Source organism: Gobius niger (genome assembly GCF_951799975.1).
Source record: "Gobius niger genome assembly, chromosome: 14".
In the NCBI taxonomy this organism is placed as follows: domain Eukaryota; kingdom Metazoa; phylum Chordata; class Actinopteri; order Gobiiformes; family Gobiidae; genus Gobius; species Gobius niger.
In genome coordinates, this window is record NC_136865.1 from 13340653 (window position 1) to 13357203 (window position 16551).

Consider the following 16551-nt stretch of genomic DNA (forward strand, 5'->3'; position numbering starts at 1 on the left):
AAGGAAAGTTTAAATATCACCAATTTATTGAGTATCTGTTGTCGGTAAAGTTTTCACAAACCTTCTCAGTCGCCTCGTAGTCCATTTTAAAGGCCCAGAGCTGGAGTCTGGCGGACAGTTCACTGATGGAGGATAGGGTGAGGAGGAACTGCTCTGCTGAACCCAGAGGGAGGTCTGGATTAACCAGCTGGGCTTCTTGGATCCTCTGCTTCTCCTCCTCAGTGGGGATCATGGTCAGGATTTTCTGTTGGGAGCGGACACAGACTTATGTAAGGAGACCATGACGGGGTATGAAAAGGTACATGCCGGCGCACGACTCACTTCTATGCCTTCTTTGTTGAGCGCGTACTCGTCAAAGTTAAGTATGGCTATTTTGATTGTGCGAGGTGGGGGCAAGACTGTGAGGCCAATGTTGATGGCATTACTTCTTTTGGAGTCCAGCACAATTATTTCTTGTCGCTTTCCATCGGCCGCAGTTTTCTGTCACACACGCACATAAAGTAAAAGTTGGTAAAGGTAAGTAAAGACTCGTGATTCATGTAGAATTAGTCACTTACTTTTGTTACTGCCATCTCCTTGGACTTGGTCTCAAATAAATGTTCCAGTTTACCAGTGTCCACCTTTACGGCGTCCATCTTGGACCAGAAGGAGTCCCCCCTCCATTTGTGGCTATAGTGAGAGTCATTTGGATGAACCTGAGGATATATACAGTAAATGTATCAAACAACACTTGTAACACTGTTGTGAGATGAACGAATAAAAAACAACGACACTTGCTTACCTCACTCCAGAAGAGCCTGATGGTTTTCCTCTTCTTGTTGAACAGGGGTGGCTCCGCAGGTGGGGGCACTGGAGCTGGGGCGTTGAACAGTGGAGGAGGAGGGGGTCTCATGAGCCCCAGCAGCGGTGGAGGTGGGGGACCACAGCCCAGCATGGGTGGAGGCGGAGGGAAGCGTGCCATAAAGGGCAGCGGAGGAGGAGGAGGTGGAGGAGGCAGGTCGCCACAGCCTCCCATCAGCGCAGCGTCCAGGACATTCTTGTCATCATTCTCCGTCAGGTCGGTGAAGTTGATGTCGCCGATGCGCAGCTCTCGGGGGCTGGCCAGCAGCTGGTCCCAGATTGTGTCCGATTCCTTTTTGGGTGGAGGGGGGGGCGGGGGCGGTGGCTCATTCGCCGGGTCCCGTAGCGAGTGAGGGGAGCCCAGGTCTTTCACTAAGTCCCCGAAGCGCTCGGCAAACGACCGGATGCCGCGTGACTCAGCTTGATCCTCCAGCCTATTGTCACTGTCCTGAGTCTCTTCTACCTGACTGTCCTTGTCTTCCACTTCTCCCTTTTCCCTGTCGCCCTCCTCTTCCTCCTCCTCATCACTGGCCTTTTTGTTTTGGGAGTAGAGCATATCCAACATGAAGAGTTTGCTGTCAAGAAGTTTGTTGCAAGGCTCCTTCACTTCTGGCTCCTTGAAGCCTAAAGAGATTTTTAAAAGATGATTATATCGAAATGCTACAAGGACAAAAACAAGCAGCGTTCTTTTGGAATTAAAAAATATCTTTGAATATTTTGAAAAAACAAACCATCGTCGTTGACGGCCCTCTCCTCTCTCTCCAGAGTGCTGCTGGCAGATGAGATGCTGGATGCAGAGCAGTTGTCTTTCTCATTCACCTCCTCATTCTGCCGCTCTTTATCGCTAAGGATCCCGCTGTCCTCTCCGGGCTCCTGCGTCTCTGACTGTGCTTCCGTCTCACACTCCTCCGTTACTTCTTCCTTCTCGTCCTCTACAGCCTCTTCATGCTCGACCTCTTCAGGCTCCGGCTGCACCTCCACCTGCTCTTCTTCTGCCTCCTGCTCCTCTTCTTCTTTCTGCCTTTCCTCCTTTTCCTCTTCTTTCTGCTCTTCCTCTTCTTCAACAGCGGCTTCCTCTTCCCTCTCCTCTGTTTCTACACCGGCGCTTGAGTCGTCTGCCTCTGCTTCAACACAGAGAAGATCGTTCTGGTTAAGTCAAAACATCTGCAAGCAACATTAATTCAATACAAATAAAGTTATGCGTGAACAGATCAGTGGACGCAACAAAGTAAGACTGATAAGAAATTCTTCAAAGTTAGATATAACCTGGAACATTCATGTCTTGATTTAAATAGCGCTTCTGTAGGGTCTATGCAAGTGACACTGTCTTATCAACATACATCAAACGCACGGTGGAAAACATAAATACAAGCCCACTAACGTCAACAATGTAACAGACATTGAAAGGTGGGCTGTCATTGGCAGGATGCGAACAGGAAATGAAGAATTAAGTTCCTGTTTATGTGAAAACACACTGGGGTCCACGGTACACGCAGGTGAGTCGCAGTACAGTCCATGTAGTGATGCAGGCGGGGTTAAAATAACATGACACTGTGGCCCCAACACACTGGCCTGTTTGAGCTACAGTAACTCAGCTCACGGCTCCGCGTGCACTCAGCCCAACACAAGGCTGTTTACTTACGCAAGATGTTTGGCCTCGCCTCTAAAAAGCTCTTTCAAACACACACTTGACCCCTTCACCCACAGCACCTATTGGCTTACTGAGGTTCCCTCCCATTCATATCTTTCATCGTTTGCATTTTCCTATAGCCTAAAATCACGTGTTATTATTTCCAATCATTCTAGCTACCAAACATATGGAGATATTTTTTGTTTGAATCATTCTAGGTGATGTCAAGTAACGAAACTCCCATTTGATATTTCAGAATGAAAATTTACAGAACCCAAAGACTTTCTTAAAGGAACATGCCACCGTTTTTACATACTGAGATATGTTCTTATCTGAGCTTAGACGAGTTGATGTGAACCTGTCTGGTCTTTGTGCGTGCCCTCAGTCACGCAAAACGACCAAAGATGTTGTTAGCATTTGGCCTCTCCCAGCATATTCCAATAGCTCCAAACCGGGGTGAAGTTGGAAGCTACCACGCTCTTCCACGGGCACGCACAAAGACCAGACAGGTGCATATCAACCCGTCTAAGCTCAGCTAAGAACATATCTCAGAACAGTGGCCTGTTCCTTTAACCTCTTACCCCCTTAACCGAGTGCATTTTATCCAGTACGGCTTTACCCGAGTCTAAAAGCTTCTGGACTGGAGCGGATTGGCCAGTGAAACGCCTCATTTGAAAGCTGAGACCCACGAAACTGATCGTTGACAGATTGTTTTGGGTTGTGTTTTTAAAGTTTTTCTGTACATTTTTTGTCTATAGTTTTTGTCATGTTTCTGTCGCTTTTCTGGTCACTTTTTGCCGTTGCTTTTCCGGCTTGTTTTCATCACTGTTTTCGCCTTTTTTAAAGAAGCTTTAAAATGTGCTCGGTTCAGGCCCTAACAGAGTGCACTTTCTCCAGTTTATCACTTCCCAAATCTAAAAGTTTCTTGAACAAAGTGTCAAAGCAGCGACGAAAACGAGGATGAAAACGCAACAAAATAGTGAGAAAAAAAGCAACAGAAGAGCGACAAAAACATAATTGAAAAGTGATGAATAAAGCAAAAAAAAGGAGTCCCAAAAGAGTGACAAAAAAGGAGGAAAAGAGCAACAATAACACAATAAAAAGCGACAAAACATGATGAAAAAACGCCAAAAAAGCAGATTAAAACGTGACAAAGTCTTGTAGGAAATGCACTCTGTTAAAGAGTAAGAGGTAAAAAATTACAGCTTGTATTTTCCTCATGAGTCATTGTGATTTGAATTTGGCAGAAAATCTGGGACAAATATGGACAGGTAACTCCTGTAGTGTCCTACCGGTCTCCTCAGGGGGTGTGTCAGGGGCGGTCGCCTCTGCCTCTGCCTCTGTCTCGACGTCCGCGTCCCCTTCGTCCAGGGAGGTGAAGGAGGATGGGGTGCTGCTGCGCGATGATGCAGGCCAGGCCTCAGAGGGTTCAAAGGTCAGGTCAAGGTTAGTACGAGTTCTTGACGGCCTGACGCGGTCCCTCTCATACTCCTCCGCTGCGAGCCGCTCTACGTTCTTGTACCTGAGTTAAACAGAACAACAATGAATGCTCTGTCCCGCAGTGTGTAAAAAAAAACTCCAAACAAAGCACATTTACTACTTTGCTTGTAAAGACAAAAGTAGAGCTCGGTAAAGGAAGAACATAGACCCGTTTAAGAGGCGCCCGTCCTTTCTCTTCTCTTCTTCTTCCTTCACTCACAGATTCACCAAAAGCATTTAAACCGCCTACATTGAACTTTGCCAGGATTGTGAGCGCTGGTTCGACCCTCTGGCTGTTTTTTTTTTTAGACCCCTCCTCTTTCTCATCCAAACTTAAATGTGTGGTGCTTCTGTTCAGGAGATGGTTAGCAGTAGACCACTTCAGAGAGCAGAGAAACTGGATACTCTCAGCTTGTATGAGTTTGAGTTTCGGCATGCGTTAAAACATTTATCCTAAACAAGTATTTTCATGACAGCATTTCCGTAAACTCAATTAGCTAATGCATACACTAAAAAGGAGATTTGTCAATGGTAACTTTAAATTACAATGCTTCCATCTATCTCCAGCATCTACAAAAATACTGTATGTTTCAAAAAACGTATTCATCTAGCAGCCGGCAATTGTTTCCTTTACTACTGATAAAATAAACATAATGGCCCACAGTGACATCATCATCCAGACGCTCCACAAAAAGTGCAGAACCCTTATGCAGCTTTCTTGGAGCTAAAGAATATAAAATAACTATTCCGCAATAAATCCAATTGTTTAGGACCAAACAGTGTTCAAAGTCGTGAGAGTGCTTTCCTCGTGCTGCTTGAATCCGCGCTGCATTTGCACATGAATTAAGTGGAGAAAAAAAAAGCATGACCAATTCTGAATTAGAACGCGAATATAAACAAGGCTTTGGCAGATCCTTGGAGAGGAGAGAGAAGTGGGTTCAGTGTCTGGCAGGAGCGAGAACCTATTTAACCTGAAAACAATTAGCCTATCACAGTGGTTCCTAAAAGCCCTAAAAGAGTGAAACATGCACCACCCGGGCATAAATGCGTGTGTTGTTTTGATTTAGTTCACACACTCACCTCTCCTCTCGTGCGAGCCGGGCCTCCTCCATTTTATCCACAAAGTCTCGACTGTGAGAAACATGAAACACATTCTAAAATTAGCAATCAAGACCTCAGATAAAACGAATGAAGAATGCTTTTGTTAACTTGATAGAGTGACACTTGTGAAACATTGAATACACAGCAGATTCCGAGAGTTTCAAGGCCTCTTTTAGTTATTTATTTTCTCATCAGGTAGCAATCTGGCTTCATACTAGCGTCTTCTTTTATATTGGTAAAGATTCTACAATGGTTACTCTTTAATAACTAACACCAAAAGGTACAGTCTTTCCTGAACCCACTGTAGTTTGGGCATGTCACGAAGAGCCACATGTTGGCCTTTGTATAATTTATTACTCCAAGAAGCTATTTTAGTCAAAGTCACCTGTGCTTGTTCCTCTCCTCTCGCTCGATCCTCTGCAAACGCTCCTCTCTCTCCACGCGTCGGCGCTCTCTTTCAGCCGCCAGAGACTCCTGGTGCTGCCGGTAGGACGATGACAACAGACCCCCCAGAGCCGGCCTGCACAAGACCAACATAAATGCTCAGACATCCAGGTGGATAAGGTGGACACACCTTGTTTTACGCAGCCTACAAAAGTCTTCCCAGGGCCAAAACTTTGCCATCCTGTTGGGAAACCAGTTGCTGACTTGTGGCCCAGGGAACAGATTTAAAGCAGTACTAAGTAACCTGTTTACCTTAATAAATCCTTTTCGTAGTCCCTCTGGGGGTAATACAAGTGTTAATGGGATGATTGGAGGTCTTTCATTTCCCCCTGGTGTCGCTGGCCAGAAAACCACAATTGCAACTTTGCCTGCACTGGGTCGGAGTCACCAAAACACACTAATGGAATCACGAAGAAGAAGCTAACAGGCTAACGGGCAAAGCTAACTGCTGGGCTAGCGCCACTTAAACAGTATTAACAAAAATTATCTCCATTGTGTAATTGGATGTACAATATCCCTCTCTAACTTTGTCTTTTCTGTCAGCGTAGTATTTACTCTCACGGACAAATAATGAGTAAAAAAACACAACATGCTACGACACCTGCAGTGGCGCTTATGGCCTCTAGGGGCATGAGTTACTTAGTACTGCTTTAAGCGTCAACCGTCCAGCTGTTTTGATTGATCGGACTGTGATTAGAACCATGGCCTCAGATTTGGAGGTGCTGATTCTCATCCCGGCCGCTACACACTCGGCTCTAATCTAATGCAACCATTTTATATTTGAGATCATGTTTGTAAGGATCCAAACAACGGGATTATGAGGTTTTCAACATAACCCTGTGGTGAATTTCTCCATTGTGAGATCAATAAAGTCTCATCTTATCTTGTGGCCATCATAATTTCCATGTCAATTTGACTGCTTGTATTTGTGCAGTCCTAGTAAGTATTTGTTTTTTTTGGAATTTGAATTTGTTCTTTGCATGAAAGAAAGCAGATTTATCCCTCATTGTTTCCGGCTTGGCTGCTTGGACTGACCTTGTGGGTGTGGGCGGGGTGCTGACGGAGGGGTAGGACGTGAAGCCGCCATTTCTGAGGAAGAAAGCAATAGGTAACAGTGAGTTGGCTTCCGACCTACAGAGCACAGCCTGGCAGTGGGTGCAGCGTCAAACGAACGGGACACCTTGTTACATAAGAGGAATGGTGTTAGCGCAACACGAGAGAGACTCTAATTAGCAGCAAGCGGGGTTTTCATTTGCAAACGTTGGTGGAAAATTCCCAGTGAAGGTGCTATCATACACTGTGGGCACGAGTGGAGGGCCATATGATGATAACCAAAAGTTTAAAGTGTCATTTGAGGGTTTGCTGCAGAACAAGAACTTGACTATATCACTAAGAAAACTAAACACATAAAAAAAAGCAGCTGTAAACTTTCCCCGTTTTATAGGACTACTAAAACAGAGCTGTGGAGGAAGGATGTAAGAGGTGTAAAGAATGAAAATTAAGAGCCTCTATTATTGATCCTTAACACAAAGAGATAAAAACATTGCACGGGAAGGAAAGCAAAGGAGAGTGCCTTGAGGAGTGTGAAACGGGATAGGCATTCAAAGAAAAAAGTGGAAAAAGACAAAGCCAGACGAGTGAGGAGGTGAAAAGTAAAAAAAAACTGGGTAAAAAAAATCCAAGACGGTGCGTGAAGAGAGAATGTGAACAGCCAAGGGAGGAGTGCGACGTTAAAGAGAGGACTCCTGAAACCCTCTGGAGAGAAGTAGCTGTGGAGAGTCCGTCTGACCTGGGAGGTGGGGTTTTGACCAACTCTTCTTTGGGTTTGTCCGGAGACGGCTCCTCATCCAGGTCGTAGGAGAAGAGGTGGAACGGTGAATGGGGGGTGTACAGGAGGCGGTCAGGAGAGGGGCGGTTGGTGCCTCGCTGCGGTGGGCTGATCTCTTTAGAGGCCGGGACAGTCACTGTAGATTTCTTCCTGGCCAGCAGCGAGGCCAGTAAAGAGGGTTGAGTTGGCGGGCTGAGAGGGGACTTAGTGATTGGGGCAGGGTTGGGAGAAGATAGAGAGGACACGGGGCTTCTTTGCACTTCCTCTTTTATCTCCTTTCTGGAAGTGATGGTGATGGACTGAACAGTTGTCTGGCGGACTATAGATGGAGTTCGTCTGACTGGGCTGGGGAAAGAGCAATGCAGCAGAGGAAAACCGGTTGAATTAAGTGTAGGCAAAAAATAGCACATGTTTATTTCTCCTAGAGGGACGTAAGTTAGACACTGCAGTTGGCAAACACCGTCTCACTTGGTTTATCGTGTAATACGTCACAAACAACAACGGTTAAGGTAAAAATATCAGTTGTATATTTTCCCGTTTGAGTGGGTTAAATCATCCTATGGCCTATTATTGAGGGAATGTGTTGTTACTTCGTATAGTGACAGTTTGGGTTATTTCTTTTACTACACATTGTTCCTATACCTGAGTAAGGTTTCACTACACACTGTCTGAACCCCTCCCTGTTCATCTGAGTCTGACTCAGTGACTGGAGACTTGTCTTCCTCCTCATCCTCACATTCCTCTTCTCTGCAGATGCACAAGAGAAGAAGATAGATAGAAGACACACACACATAGAAAGGTGGGTCGAAGAGAGACATTGTGACACACAGACAAACTAGACTCAAAAATCAATCATAGGAGTTATCATGCATTTGTACAACACACTCATAACGAATTTGTATGTTTTAGAAAGGAACATTTATCTAGTGTAACTATAGGTGTCTCAAAGCAACATGTGCAGAGGCATCCAGCAAGAAAAAAAGCCTGCAGTGTTTTAAATAGCACGAGTAAAAACAGAACTGTAAATATTTTTAGTCGGTGTTCAAAGGAAAACCAATGCTTAATATGTCATGTTCCAGCACAGACGGGAGGGCAGTGGTTGTAAAAGACTGCACACAGGTCAGAGCATGGTCTTTATTCATAAACTTACATAGACGGAAGACAAGCTGACAGCGCTCTGGTGCAAAGTTCAAGCACAAGACAGTAAGAAGCTCTCGAAACACTCGTAATTTTACATGGGAGTACGTCCTTGTCTCACCTGTCACTCATGTCCTCTGTCCTGTGTCCACCGAGGGGAGGAAGGCCAGCTCTCTGCGGAGATGCTGGGCTGCAGGGCGATGCCTGACCGGAGCGGTTCAAAGATGCTCTGCGACTTTTCCTTCTCACTAAACCAGGCCTCTTCTCTCCCACTTCCAAACTGGGCCTCCGTCTGTCCCGCCGGCCTGAAGGGGGAGGCTGCTCATCATCCCCGTCTTCATGCCGCAGTGTCATCTGGTAAAAGGTAAAGAAACATTAATCAAAGCAAAAGACACCTTGAAAACTGTAAATCCAAAATCCTTTATCTACCTCATAGATGTTGAGCTGCTCCACTAGGTCCAAGTCAGTGCCCTTTCGACCCAGGTGCCTCTGGGACACTGTCTCCATTCCCTGTTCCTCCAAGCTATCGACCATATCATAGAACGAGTCCTGATCTGGCAGTGCTGAGAGTGTCTGAAAGAGAACACACATTTGACATTTGAGACAATGTTGACACAATGACAGCATTTGTAGTAAATGATAATGAACAATACCTTGTTGACGAGACTCATGGCGTACACCAGAAGCTCTGTATCCACACCATCTTTTTCATGCAGAATCTCCAGACAGTTGGACCATGGTTTGCTTCCTAGATTTAAATATATTTTTATACATAGTAAAACATACAGTAGTTCATAATAGATTCTGCACTTAACATAATTTTCCACCACATTCCACGGGGCGCAGGGTGTTTTTGTACCTCTCTTAGCGTCCATGGATGCAATGGCCTCTATGAGCAGTGGTGCATTTGACTCTGAATACTCTACAAACACCAGCAATAGCTTCAGGGCTGTCTTCACCACTAAACGGAACTGAGGGAGAAATGCACAAAGTGACTTAAAATACCCGGCGTGTGGTTCGTTTGAGGTTTGTGTACACACTGCGCTCTACCTTGGAGCCGACCAGCGTGTAGAGCCACTCGATTGTCTCCGTGTGGCCGATGACACCGTTCATCCCATCCACATACAGCATGATCTGTCCCAGCGCTGAGAATACAGGGCAAGACAGAGAGCTAATTTAGAAAGATGACTAAACACACACACACAGAGCCACTGCACTATATGACAACTGTGCAGCAACTGTGGATGTGTCTGCAGCTATAAATAACAGGGAAAGTCCTCTGGGGCTGAGGTTTTAGCCTCTGCTTCAAAATGGTAAACAAAGACAAAGTTTGGAACAGTGGCAATTTTTGGTTAGTTAGCATACTCCGTGATTAGTCAACAAAAACAGCTTGTTGCCTGAAAGAAGACTTTTAACAGAAGTAAGTAGTTAGATCCAAGTACGATCAGACAAAAATGCATAATTTTGGAGATAAGATACAGTAGGACTTTTTTTTTTATCTCATAATGGAGAACTCGCAACATCAGCTCTCAAGAAAGTGCAATCAAAGGATAACGTGCAAATGGGGCAACAGACCATGTGATCTATGTGAGTGCAAAGAAGTGAGCAAAAAAAAGTGCTTTGTAAAGTATTAATATATAGTTTACACCTTGCAGCAGTCTTTTTTTTGGCTTTTGTTGCCTAAATCTGTAAAAGCATCTGTATCAAGTGGAAATACACCAGGCTTACCTCTGAGTATATAGTTCTGGTAGTTTTGGTCGGCCTCTGCGCCCACTTTGATTAAGCACGTCAGACCCTCGGCCATCACGAACTCATGCACCAGGTCCTTGTCATCCTGAACACAATATAATAATTATTATAGGAGAATCAGTCAAAACGTAATCTATAAACATGTGACCATCTTCAGCCATGTGGTGGCAGCAATGTGCAGTCAGATTTATAGGGTCAAATTCATTTAAAATATAGTGTCATCAGTCATATGAGGTTTTTTGTTTTTAGAAAGCTACATTTTAATCATTCTGTTTAAATAAACTTTCTTACCTTTTAGTTATAGTTCTTAACACATTACATTATACCCACCATTGTGCACTATAGCTTTTCTTTTCATGCAGACTTTTTTAGTTGGAATATCTTTAGTTGTACGCACAGTGAGTACAATAAGTACATTTTCAAATATGAATTTGTGCATAAAAAAACCAGAGCAGACGCCCACACAGGGACAGAGGTCACGCAGACATGCCACGTTGATGGACATCCCTGTCATCATGGAAGCAAACCGCAGCCACAACCATCTGACAGACAGCGCACTGACAGTAACTGCACCACAACAATGAGCTGAATGTTACCTGAAAAATCTGCTTCAGGGAGAACAGCGCCCGTCTCAAGTCACGGCCATTGGAGTTGTATAGCTTTTCTGTAGATAAAAACAAAAAACAGATCGATTACAGACAAAAACAAGGCACATGCGTGAGTGCACACGTTGTGAAGCTTTCTGTGCGGGCGTATATTCAAATGATGGAGGGTCATAATTCTTTGAATTGTATATATTACTCTTGAAAGTATAGTTACCCCTGATTCAAGTCACTATTTTTTATGTTAGTTTTTTCATTAAGAAAACGCCTGGTCACCGATCTCTTTTCAAGTCAATTAAAAATGATTTATCAAATTTAAAGGGTGATGAGAACTTTATTCCACTCCATTTCTTGAATTTAGTGACTCAAATCATGGGCAAGGAAAAGTATTATTTCTGTAATATGTCAGAGAAACTTTCAAACATCAAGGTAAAAGTAAATGGTCATTGATGGGCACATGAAAGCATTGCCCCCTTCACTCACTACACAAACATAAGCATTACTGTATATTCAAAGACCAGACACTATAAACAAGGCAGGTGAAGTGTCTTGCCTAAGGACACCACACAGCGCACTGTTCACAGAAGGGATCGAACGGCCACCTTTCAGATTCGCGAGCAAACAAACCCCACATTTTCCAGAACTTAAATCACTCTCTACTTGCATTCTTACATTCGGTTTGTACATGTGTGAGTGGAGGCAGCCTGACGTCAAGTGTGTGCGGATACAACGCTGTCCAGCAATAGCACAGTCACCTGCAGCAGGCACTTCATCACACTCACTGCTCCTCACAGCTCCACACGTGCGACAGTCTATCACACACACACATACGAGCGCGCACACATATATACTGTACGTGCGCGCTTGCTATCAGACACACACACACACACACACACACACTGAGCGACGTGATTAGAGCCGTATAGGAATGTTAATGAGTGGCTGGCCTGGCTTCAACAGTGAGGTATTCAGGTCACGACACGGAAAGATCTCATAAGCTGCGACTGCCAACGATATGAGCCCTATTATTTGAACACAAAGGCGCACATAAAATGAGCCTATATCACAACTTTCATTGCTTATTGTATTTGTAGTGCGTGGTATGTATCCAGGATGACAAAACAGGAATACAGTGGCAGATCCATGACACGATGTGATTGTGTGGTAGACAGAAAACTGCTCATATTTGCAAAGAGACCTGGTTGATGGCATTAAAACGGCGCGTCATGAAACAAAAGGTATCATAACAGTGGTAATTTCCCTGAGTGCTCTGTATTAGGCTCACAGTCTGCTCATTACTCCTATTGTCCATTTGTGTATAAACTGCTGTGTCTGTGAATGGGTCAACAGGGGGTTTTGAATGACGTGCCAAATCCCTTGTTTGCATGTTACAGACAAATCCTTTTGCACATGGAGCTTTATACTGTAGGTGAGGGCAGTGCAGGACAGCAGCATACCCCCTGATGTGAGCTACACCTGCGACCTCTGCTGCCGAGTTCTGTTGTCCTGCACTGTCCGGCTTAGAGAGAAAAGCCCAAAGCTAACCCCTCGACCAGGGGTTAAAATGATTACTGTTCCCTGTACTCCGATGGGCCAAGCTCACCCCATCTGCAAGGCCTGTGTGAGAGCAGCGGTATTTGTTTCACAGATACACCACAGGAAAGATATCACATGACTTCCATTTCAAACCAGTAAAAAAATAAGTAAATAAAAATAACTATAGCTACAAGGCACTGTCTCTTTCTGAGCAGTTTCCTCCCTGGAAATCAAGAGTCCACTTGATGCAGGGAACACTTTCCCAGCAGCTGCACTCAGGGTCATGGTCATAGGCTTGTCACAGTAACCTTTACATAGATGTCTGCTGAGTGTCAGCAACATGTCAGCACTGATAACACTAGTACATCATTTATTCTGGATATTAATATTGTCCTAATACCGTCGCAAAACTCTAATCATAATGTTGATTTAAAATAATACAGAAGACTTTTCAGGGAAAATGAGTTTGCCACAACCTACCTGCAAACACCTGCAAATCCTACTTCCTAAAACTCATAGCAAATACAATGACTGTAAAGTTCAACTCAGAATATGTGTCCCAGTTTAAACAACATAGTCACTATAGTAACTTTGGTCACTGGGGAAATGGCACTGTAAGAGGGTGTGTATGCTGCGTTCACATGTGCCCCTGAGCACTGCTGTAGTGCAGGGATTCCCCCAGGCGGCCTGTGTGATTAGTCCTGCCGCTGTGGTCACGTCCCTCTCCTGCCATAATGAGATTACCGAGTGACCCTTCAGCTCGTACTAATCTCGTACATTTACTGCACCATCCTCATTTCTAAACAACACCACTGCTACATCAGGCACACACTGGTTCATCAACAATTAACACACTTTTATGAAGTTCATGTTAATATTAAAAAGTTGATCATCTGGAGTTCAATTAATGTCATTCTCACATCCAATAAAAGTCTCATTTCTGCATTCCCATGTGGTAGAAATCCAGATACATCAACACCAGTCGAAAAAATAAGTTGAATTATTGAAAAAACCTTGAGAAGCAAGTATAGCATCAGACAGAATAGATTTTACCTGTATTTTCCCCCCCCAGTTGATTTAAATGATTATTGACTACTCGTTTTAGCCTTAAAAACATCATACATAGTATTGTAATGCAGAACTTGAAGTGTAGATATTTGTTTTTTGTGGTATTGAACTGTTATTGAGTGCTTTCAGTGTAATTAAATTATGTAAAAATCCAGGTGTTTTATAGGGTGATCAAAAATTCTGAATACATTGATATACATTACTATGCTTTACTGTTCATGCTGAAGTCTGAGAACTGCTGACTTGTGTTTCAAACAGACTTCGAGATGACCCCCCTCAGTATTAAAAGCATGGCTGCCCGGCTGTCTGGGCCGATCAGTCCGTTGGCCGGGATCTAGGTCTTCAGTGGGATCTAAAATAGAGAAGTGGCAATGACACAGAGTGAAGCTGATCTGATCCTGGGAAGTCGCGGCCTGTGAGTGCCAGTATCACTCTAAATATAGGAGCAAAGTGTCAAACACACAGAGAGCCTTCGATGCTGAGGTCACACAGGGCGTTTGCTGGGAATGACAAATTCAAGTGTGGCAGCAGCAGGTAGCCAAGAATTAGGTTTAAATACTCTGGGTCCTATACGATCATGGTGTCTAACTGTCAGCACTGGAGATTTATTTATTTATTCTTACAATAGTTTAGATTTGCAGCAAATATACATGCATATACATAAGATAATAATAAGCAAGTTATTGTGCAGGTCTACAGACAATTTGAGACGTGATTTACTATTTGAAGACATGTTGATCCAACACTGACATTGCTTTGTCAGATTATATGAGTGATTTGAAAAGGAAATGTTGGCAGGTCACAAATCCCAACACTGCCAAAGGCGGCTCAGGCGTTTAGTGACTGTCTATTTTCTGTCGGTTGCTCTTGGCGTGGAGCGTGAGGGCTGGAGACATGACGAGAGCAGCTCAGCACGAGTGTGTCAGAGGAAAAGGCAGAGCGATACTGACCAAGTTTCAATACCGGATCTATGAGGTTTAGAGACATGCTCCAAGAGAAGAGATTACACATGCATTGAGTCCATTAGCTTGTAGTTTATGCCCAAGCAGCCAAGTTAGCAACAGTTTTCAGAAGACAAGATGATGTGTGGTTATTGCGCACCATTTTAGAATCAGAATAGGAAGATTTGCGTGATTATTGCAAAACAAAGGCAAACTATTGGGAAAATGTATTGGCCGAGAGCGCAATCCACTCAATCACTATGCCACCACTGTAAATACAGAATGTGTCTCTGAAGCAATGGCTCTTGTCCTCCTCCCACGCCTTAGTCTGATGAAGGAAAACCTCCAGCAAATGTGTGGAGAGCATCGCACTACACAAACAAACACACTTCCCCGGACATGTGTTCGAGCCGCAGAGAGGAGACCAGAGAGCGCCCTGTGCCCTTCACTCGGCCCTGGCATCTCCGCATCAGTCAAACCCACGTCCAGGAATAGTCGGCCACAACACAAACAAACCAGCTTCGATCTCAGCTCCCATGTGTCACCACGGCGATGACAGGCCTGAGCCCGGCAAGAGGAGGGCACTTGTACAGACTATTCTAACAGAGGCTATTGCAAGCTTTAATCATTTCAATAGCTGTAAACTGTGCAACAGAATAGCCATAGACTTTTGCTGCGTCAGGGATTTCCTTCTTTCTGATGCTCCACGTGTAAGCCTGACCCAATTTTCCATGGCCAGACACAAAAGGTGACTGTGAGAGATATTCCCACACAGAGCAACGCACGTGCAGAACAAGCGGCCAGTGTTTTCCTTGTGCGTCGCCCGGCTCTCTGCGCCTTTGTCTTTCTCACGCTTCCCGGTGTGTCGTCACTAATTGGTTGGCATCTAGCAGCAGGCACACAAAACGTCATGCCATCGCCTGCCAAGAATACAGCATAGACCACTTTCAAAACACTTTCTCAACTCTTTTCACTCATATATTGACACTAAAAAACTGAAAAATGAAGAAGAGTCAACAAAAGTGATCTTATTTGGTGTGTGGCCTACAGCACCTGCCCATGAGTGACATGCTGAAGCTCGTGTCTTAATCTGGCAGGTGCATTTCCTCCGCCTTTGTTTTCCCTTGTGTTTCTCTAAAACGATCGAGCAGCTCTCTGGAAAATCTCCTTGTGCCTGTCTCATTCCACACATCTCCTAAAACCATCATGCCTCAAACCTCACAGCCGCCGATGCCAAGGCTGCACATTCTCCACTGTGTTTTCTGCGTGTTTACCTTTTGGTGGCTGTAATGTTTTATTATATTATGTAACAGGCTGAAAAGTATTCAAACAGACCAGCGCCGGGGTTTGTGTAGGCACGCGGGGGTGCGGGCGATGCTCACATACACAGATGCAGGCTGAGAGTGATAGATTTTGTGCTTGATTCCAGTAAGCGAAGCGTGCCTCGGGAGAGCAAACCCCAAACAGCAGTGTGCGCTGCCAAATCACAACAGCTGGCTGCTCCTGTTTGTCCGTGAAACTAGAGCTTAGAGAAAAGGCTGCCACATCCACAGGAAAGGCAAGTAGTGCTGTGAGTCACTGTGCAATTCATTACCGTGTATCATGGCATCAAAATCTCAACCATTTTGACTCTCAATCTAAAATAAAAGGTGAAGACTTGATTGAGTGGTGAACACGTTTGCCCTCATTGCACGGAGATTGCACAACATAATTTATCATGTGTGAATTGTTGATGTGCACTGCAAAAAGCATTTAACTAGATCAGTATAAACATCTCAATTTGAGCATAATTATCCAAATTTTTGTTGTTTTGACTAGTTAAGAAGTTCTTAGGTATTTGTCCTAGATTATTTCACTTGTTCTGAGATGTTTCTGACTTGTTTCGATACATTTCGTCCTTATTTCAGGTCATTTTCTTTGCCAATGGCGTAAGAAAATTGGTCTTATCTCATTGGCAATTTTACTTTCTTATTTCAAGCAAGATTGACCCTAGAACTGGTCTGTCATGTCCTCAAACAAGCAAAGTAAACTTGGTCCGATCAGGAAAAGTGTCTAAATAAGTGAAAACCACTCAAAACAAGATACATTTCCTCAATTCAAGTCATTTAAGCCAATGCTTGATATTTACTTTTTGTAGTGTGAGTAATCCCCTGTGTGTCTGAAAGCTCTATTTGTAAAGAATGGGCGAATGCAAGA

At 44.2% G+C, this 16551-nt stretch overlaps 1 protein-coding gene across 3 annotated transcripts in view; it reads right to left on the reverse strand.

Moving 5' to 3' along the window:
* The window catches only part of fhod3a (formin homology 2 domain containing 3a), a 38387-nt gene that overhangs the window by 5178 nt on the left and 16658 nt on the right, over positions 1 to 16551 (reverse strand). Inside the window, exons 4-20 of one of the 3 annotated variants that reach the window (XM_079570689.1) lie at positions 10805 to 10872; positions 10188 to 10293; positions 9510 to 9604; positions 9319 to 9430; positions 9113 to 9207; positions 8889 to 9032; positions 8581 to 8813; positions 7284 to 7667; positions 6530 to 6583; positions 5436 to 5570; positions 5030 to 5080; positions 3763 to 3992; positions 1572 to 1964; positions 782 to 1464; positions 558 to 695; positions 322 to 480; positions 62 to 244 (exon numbers count right to left, since the gene is read on the reverse strand). In XM_079570689.1, coding sequence (XP_079426815.1) covers positions 62 to 244; positions 322 to 480; positions 558 to 695; positions 782 to 1464; positions 1572 to 1964; positions 3763 to 3992; positions 5030 to 5080; positions 5436 to 5570; positions 6530 to 6583; positions 7284 to 7667; positions 8581 to 8813; positions 8889 to 9032; positions 9113 to 9207; positions 9319 to 9430; positions 9510 to 9604; positions 10188 to 10293; positions 10805 to 10872 — 3263 coding nt within the window. The remainder of the gene's footprint in view (positions 1 to 61; positions 245 to 321; positions 481 to 557; positions 696 to 781; positions 1465 to 1571; positions 1965 to 3762; positions 3993 to 5029; positions 5081 to 5435; positions 5571 to 6529; positions 6584 to 7283; positions 7668 to 8580; positions 8814 to 8888; positions 9033 to 9112; positions 9208 to 9318; positions 9431 to 9509; positions 9605 to 10187; positions 10294 to 10804; positions 10873 to 16551) is intronic. The other 2 variants (XM_079570690.1, XM_079570691.1) reach the window with 2 other exon arrangements.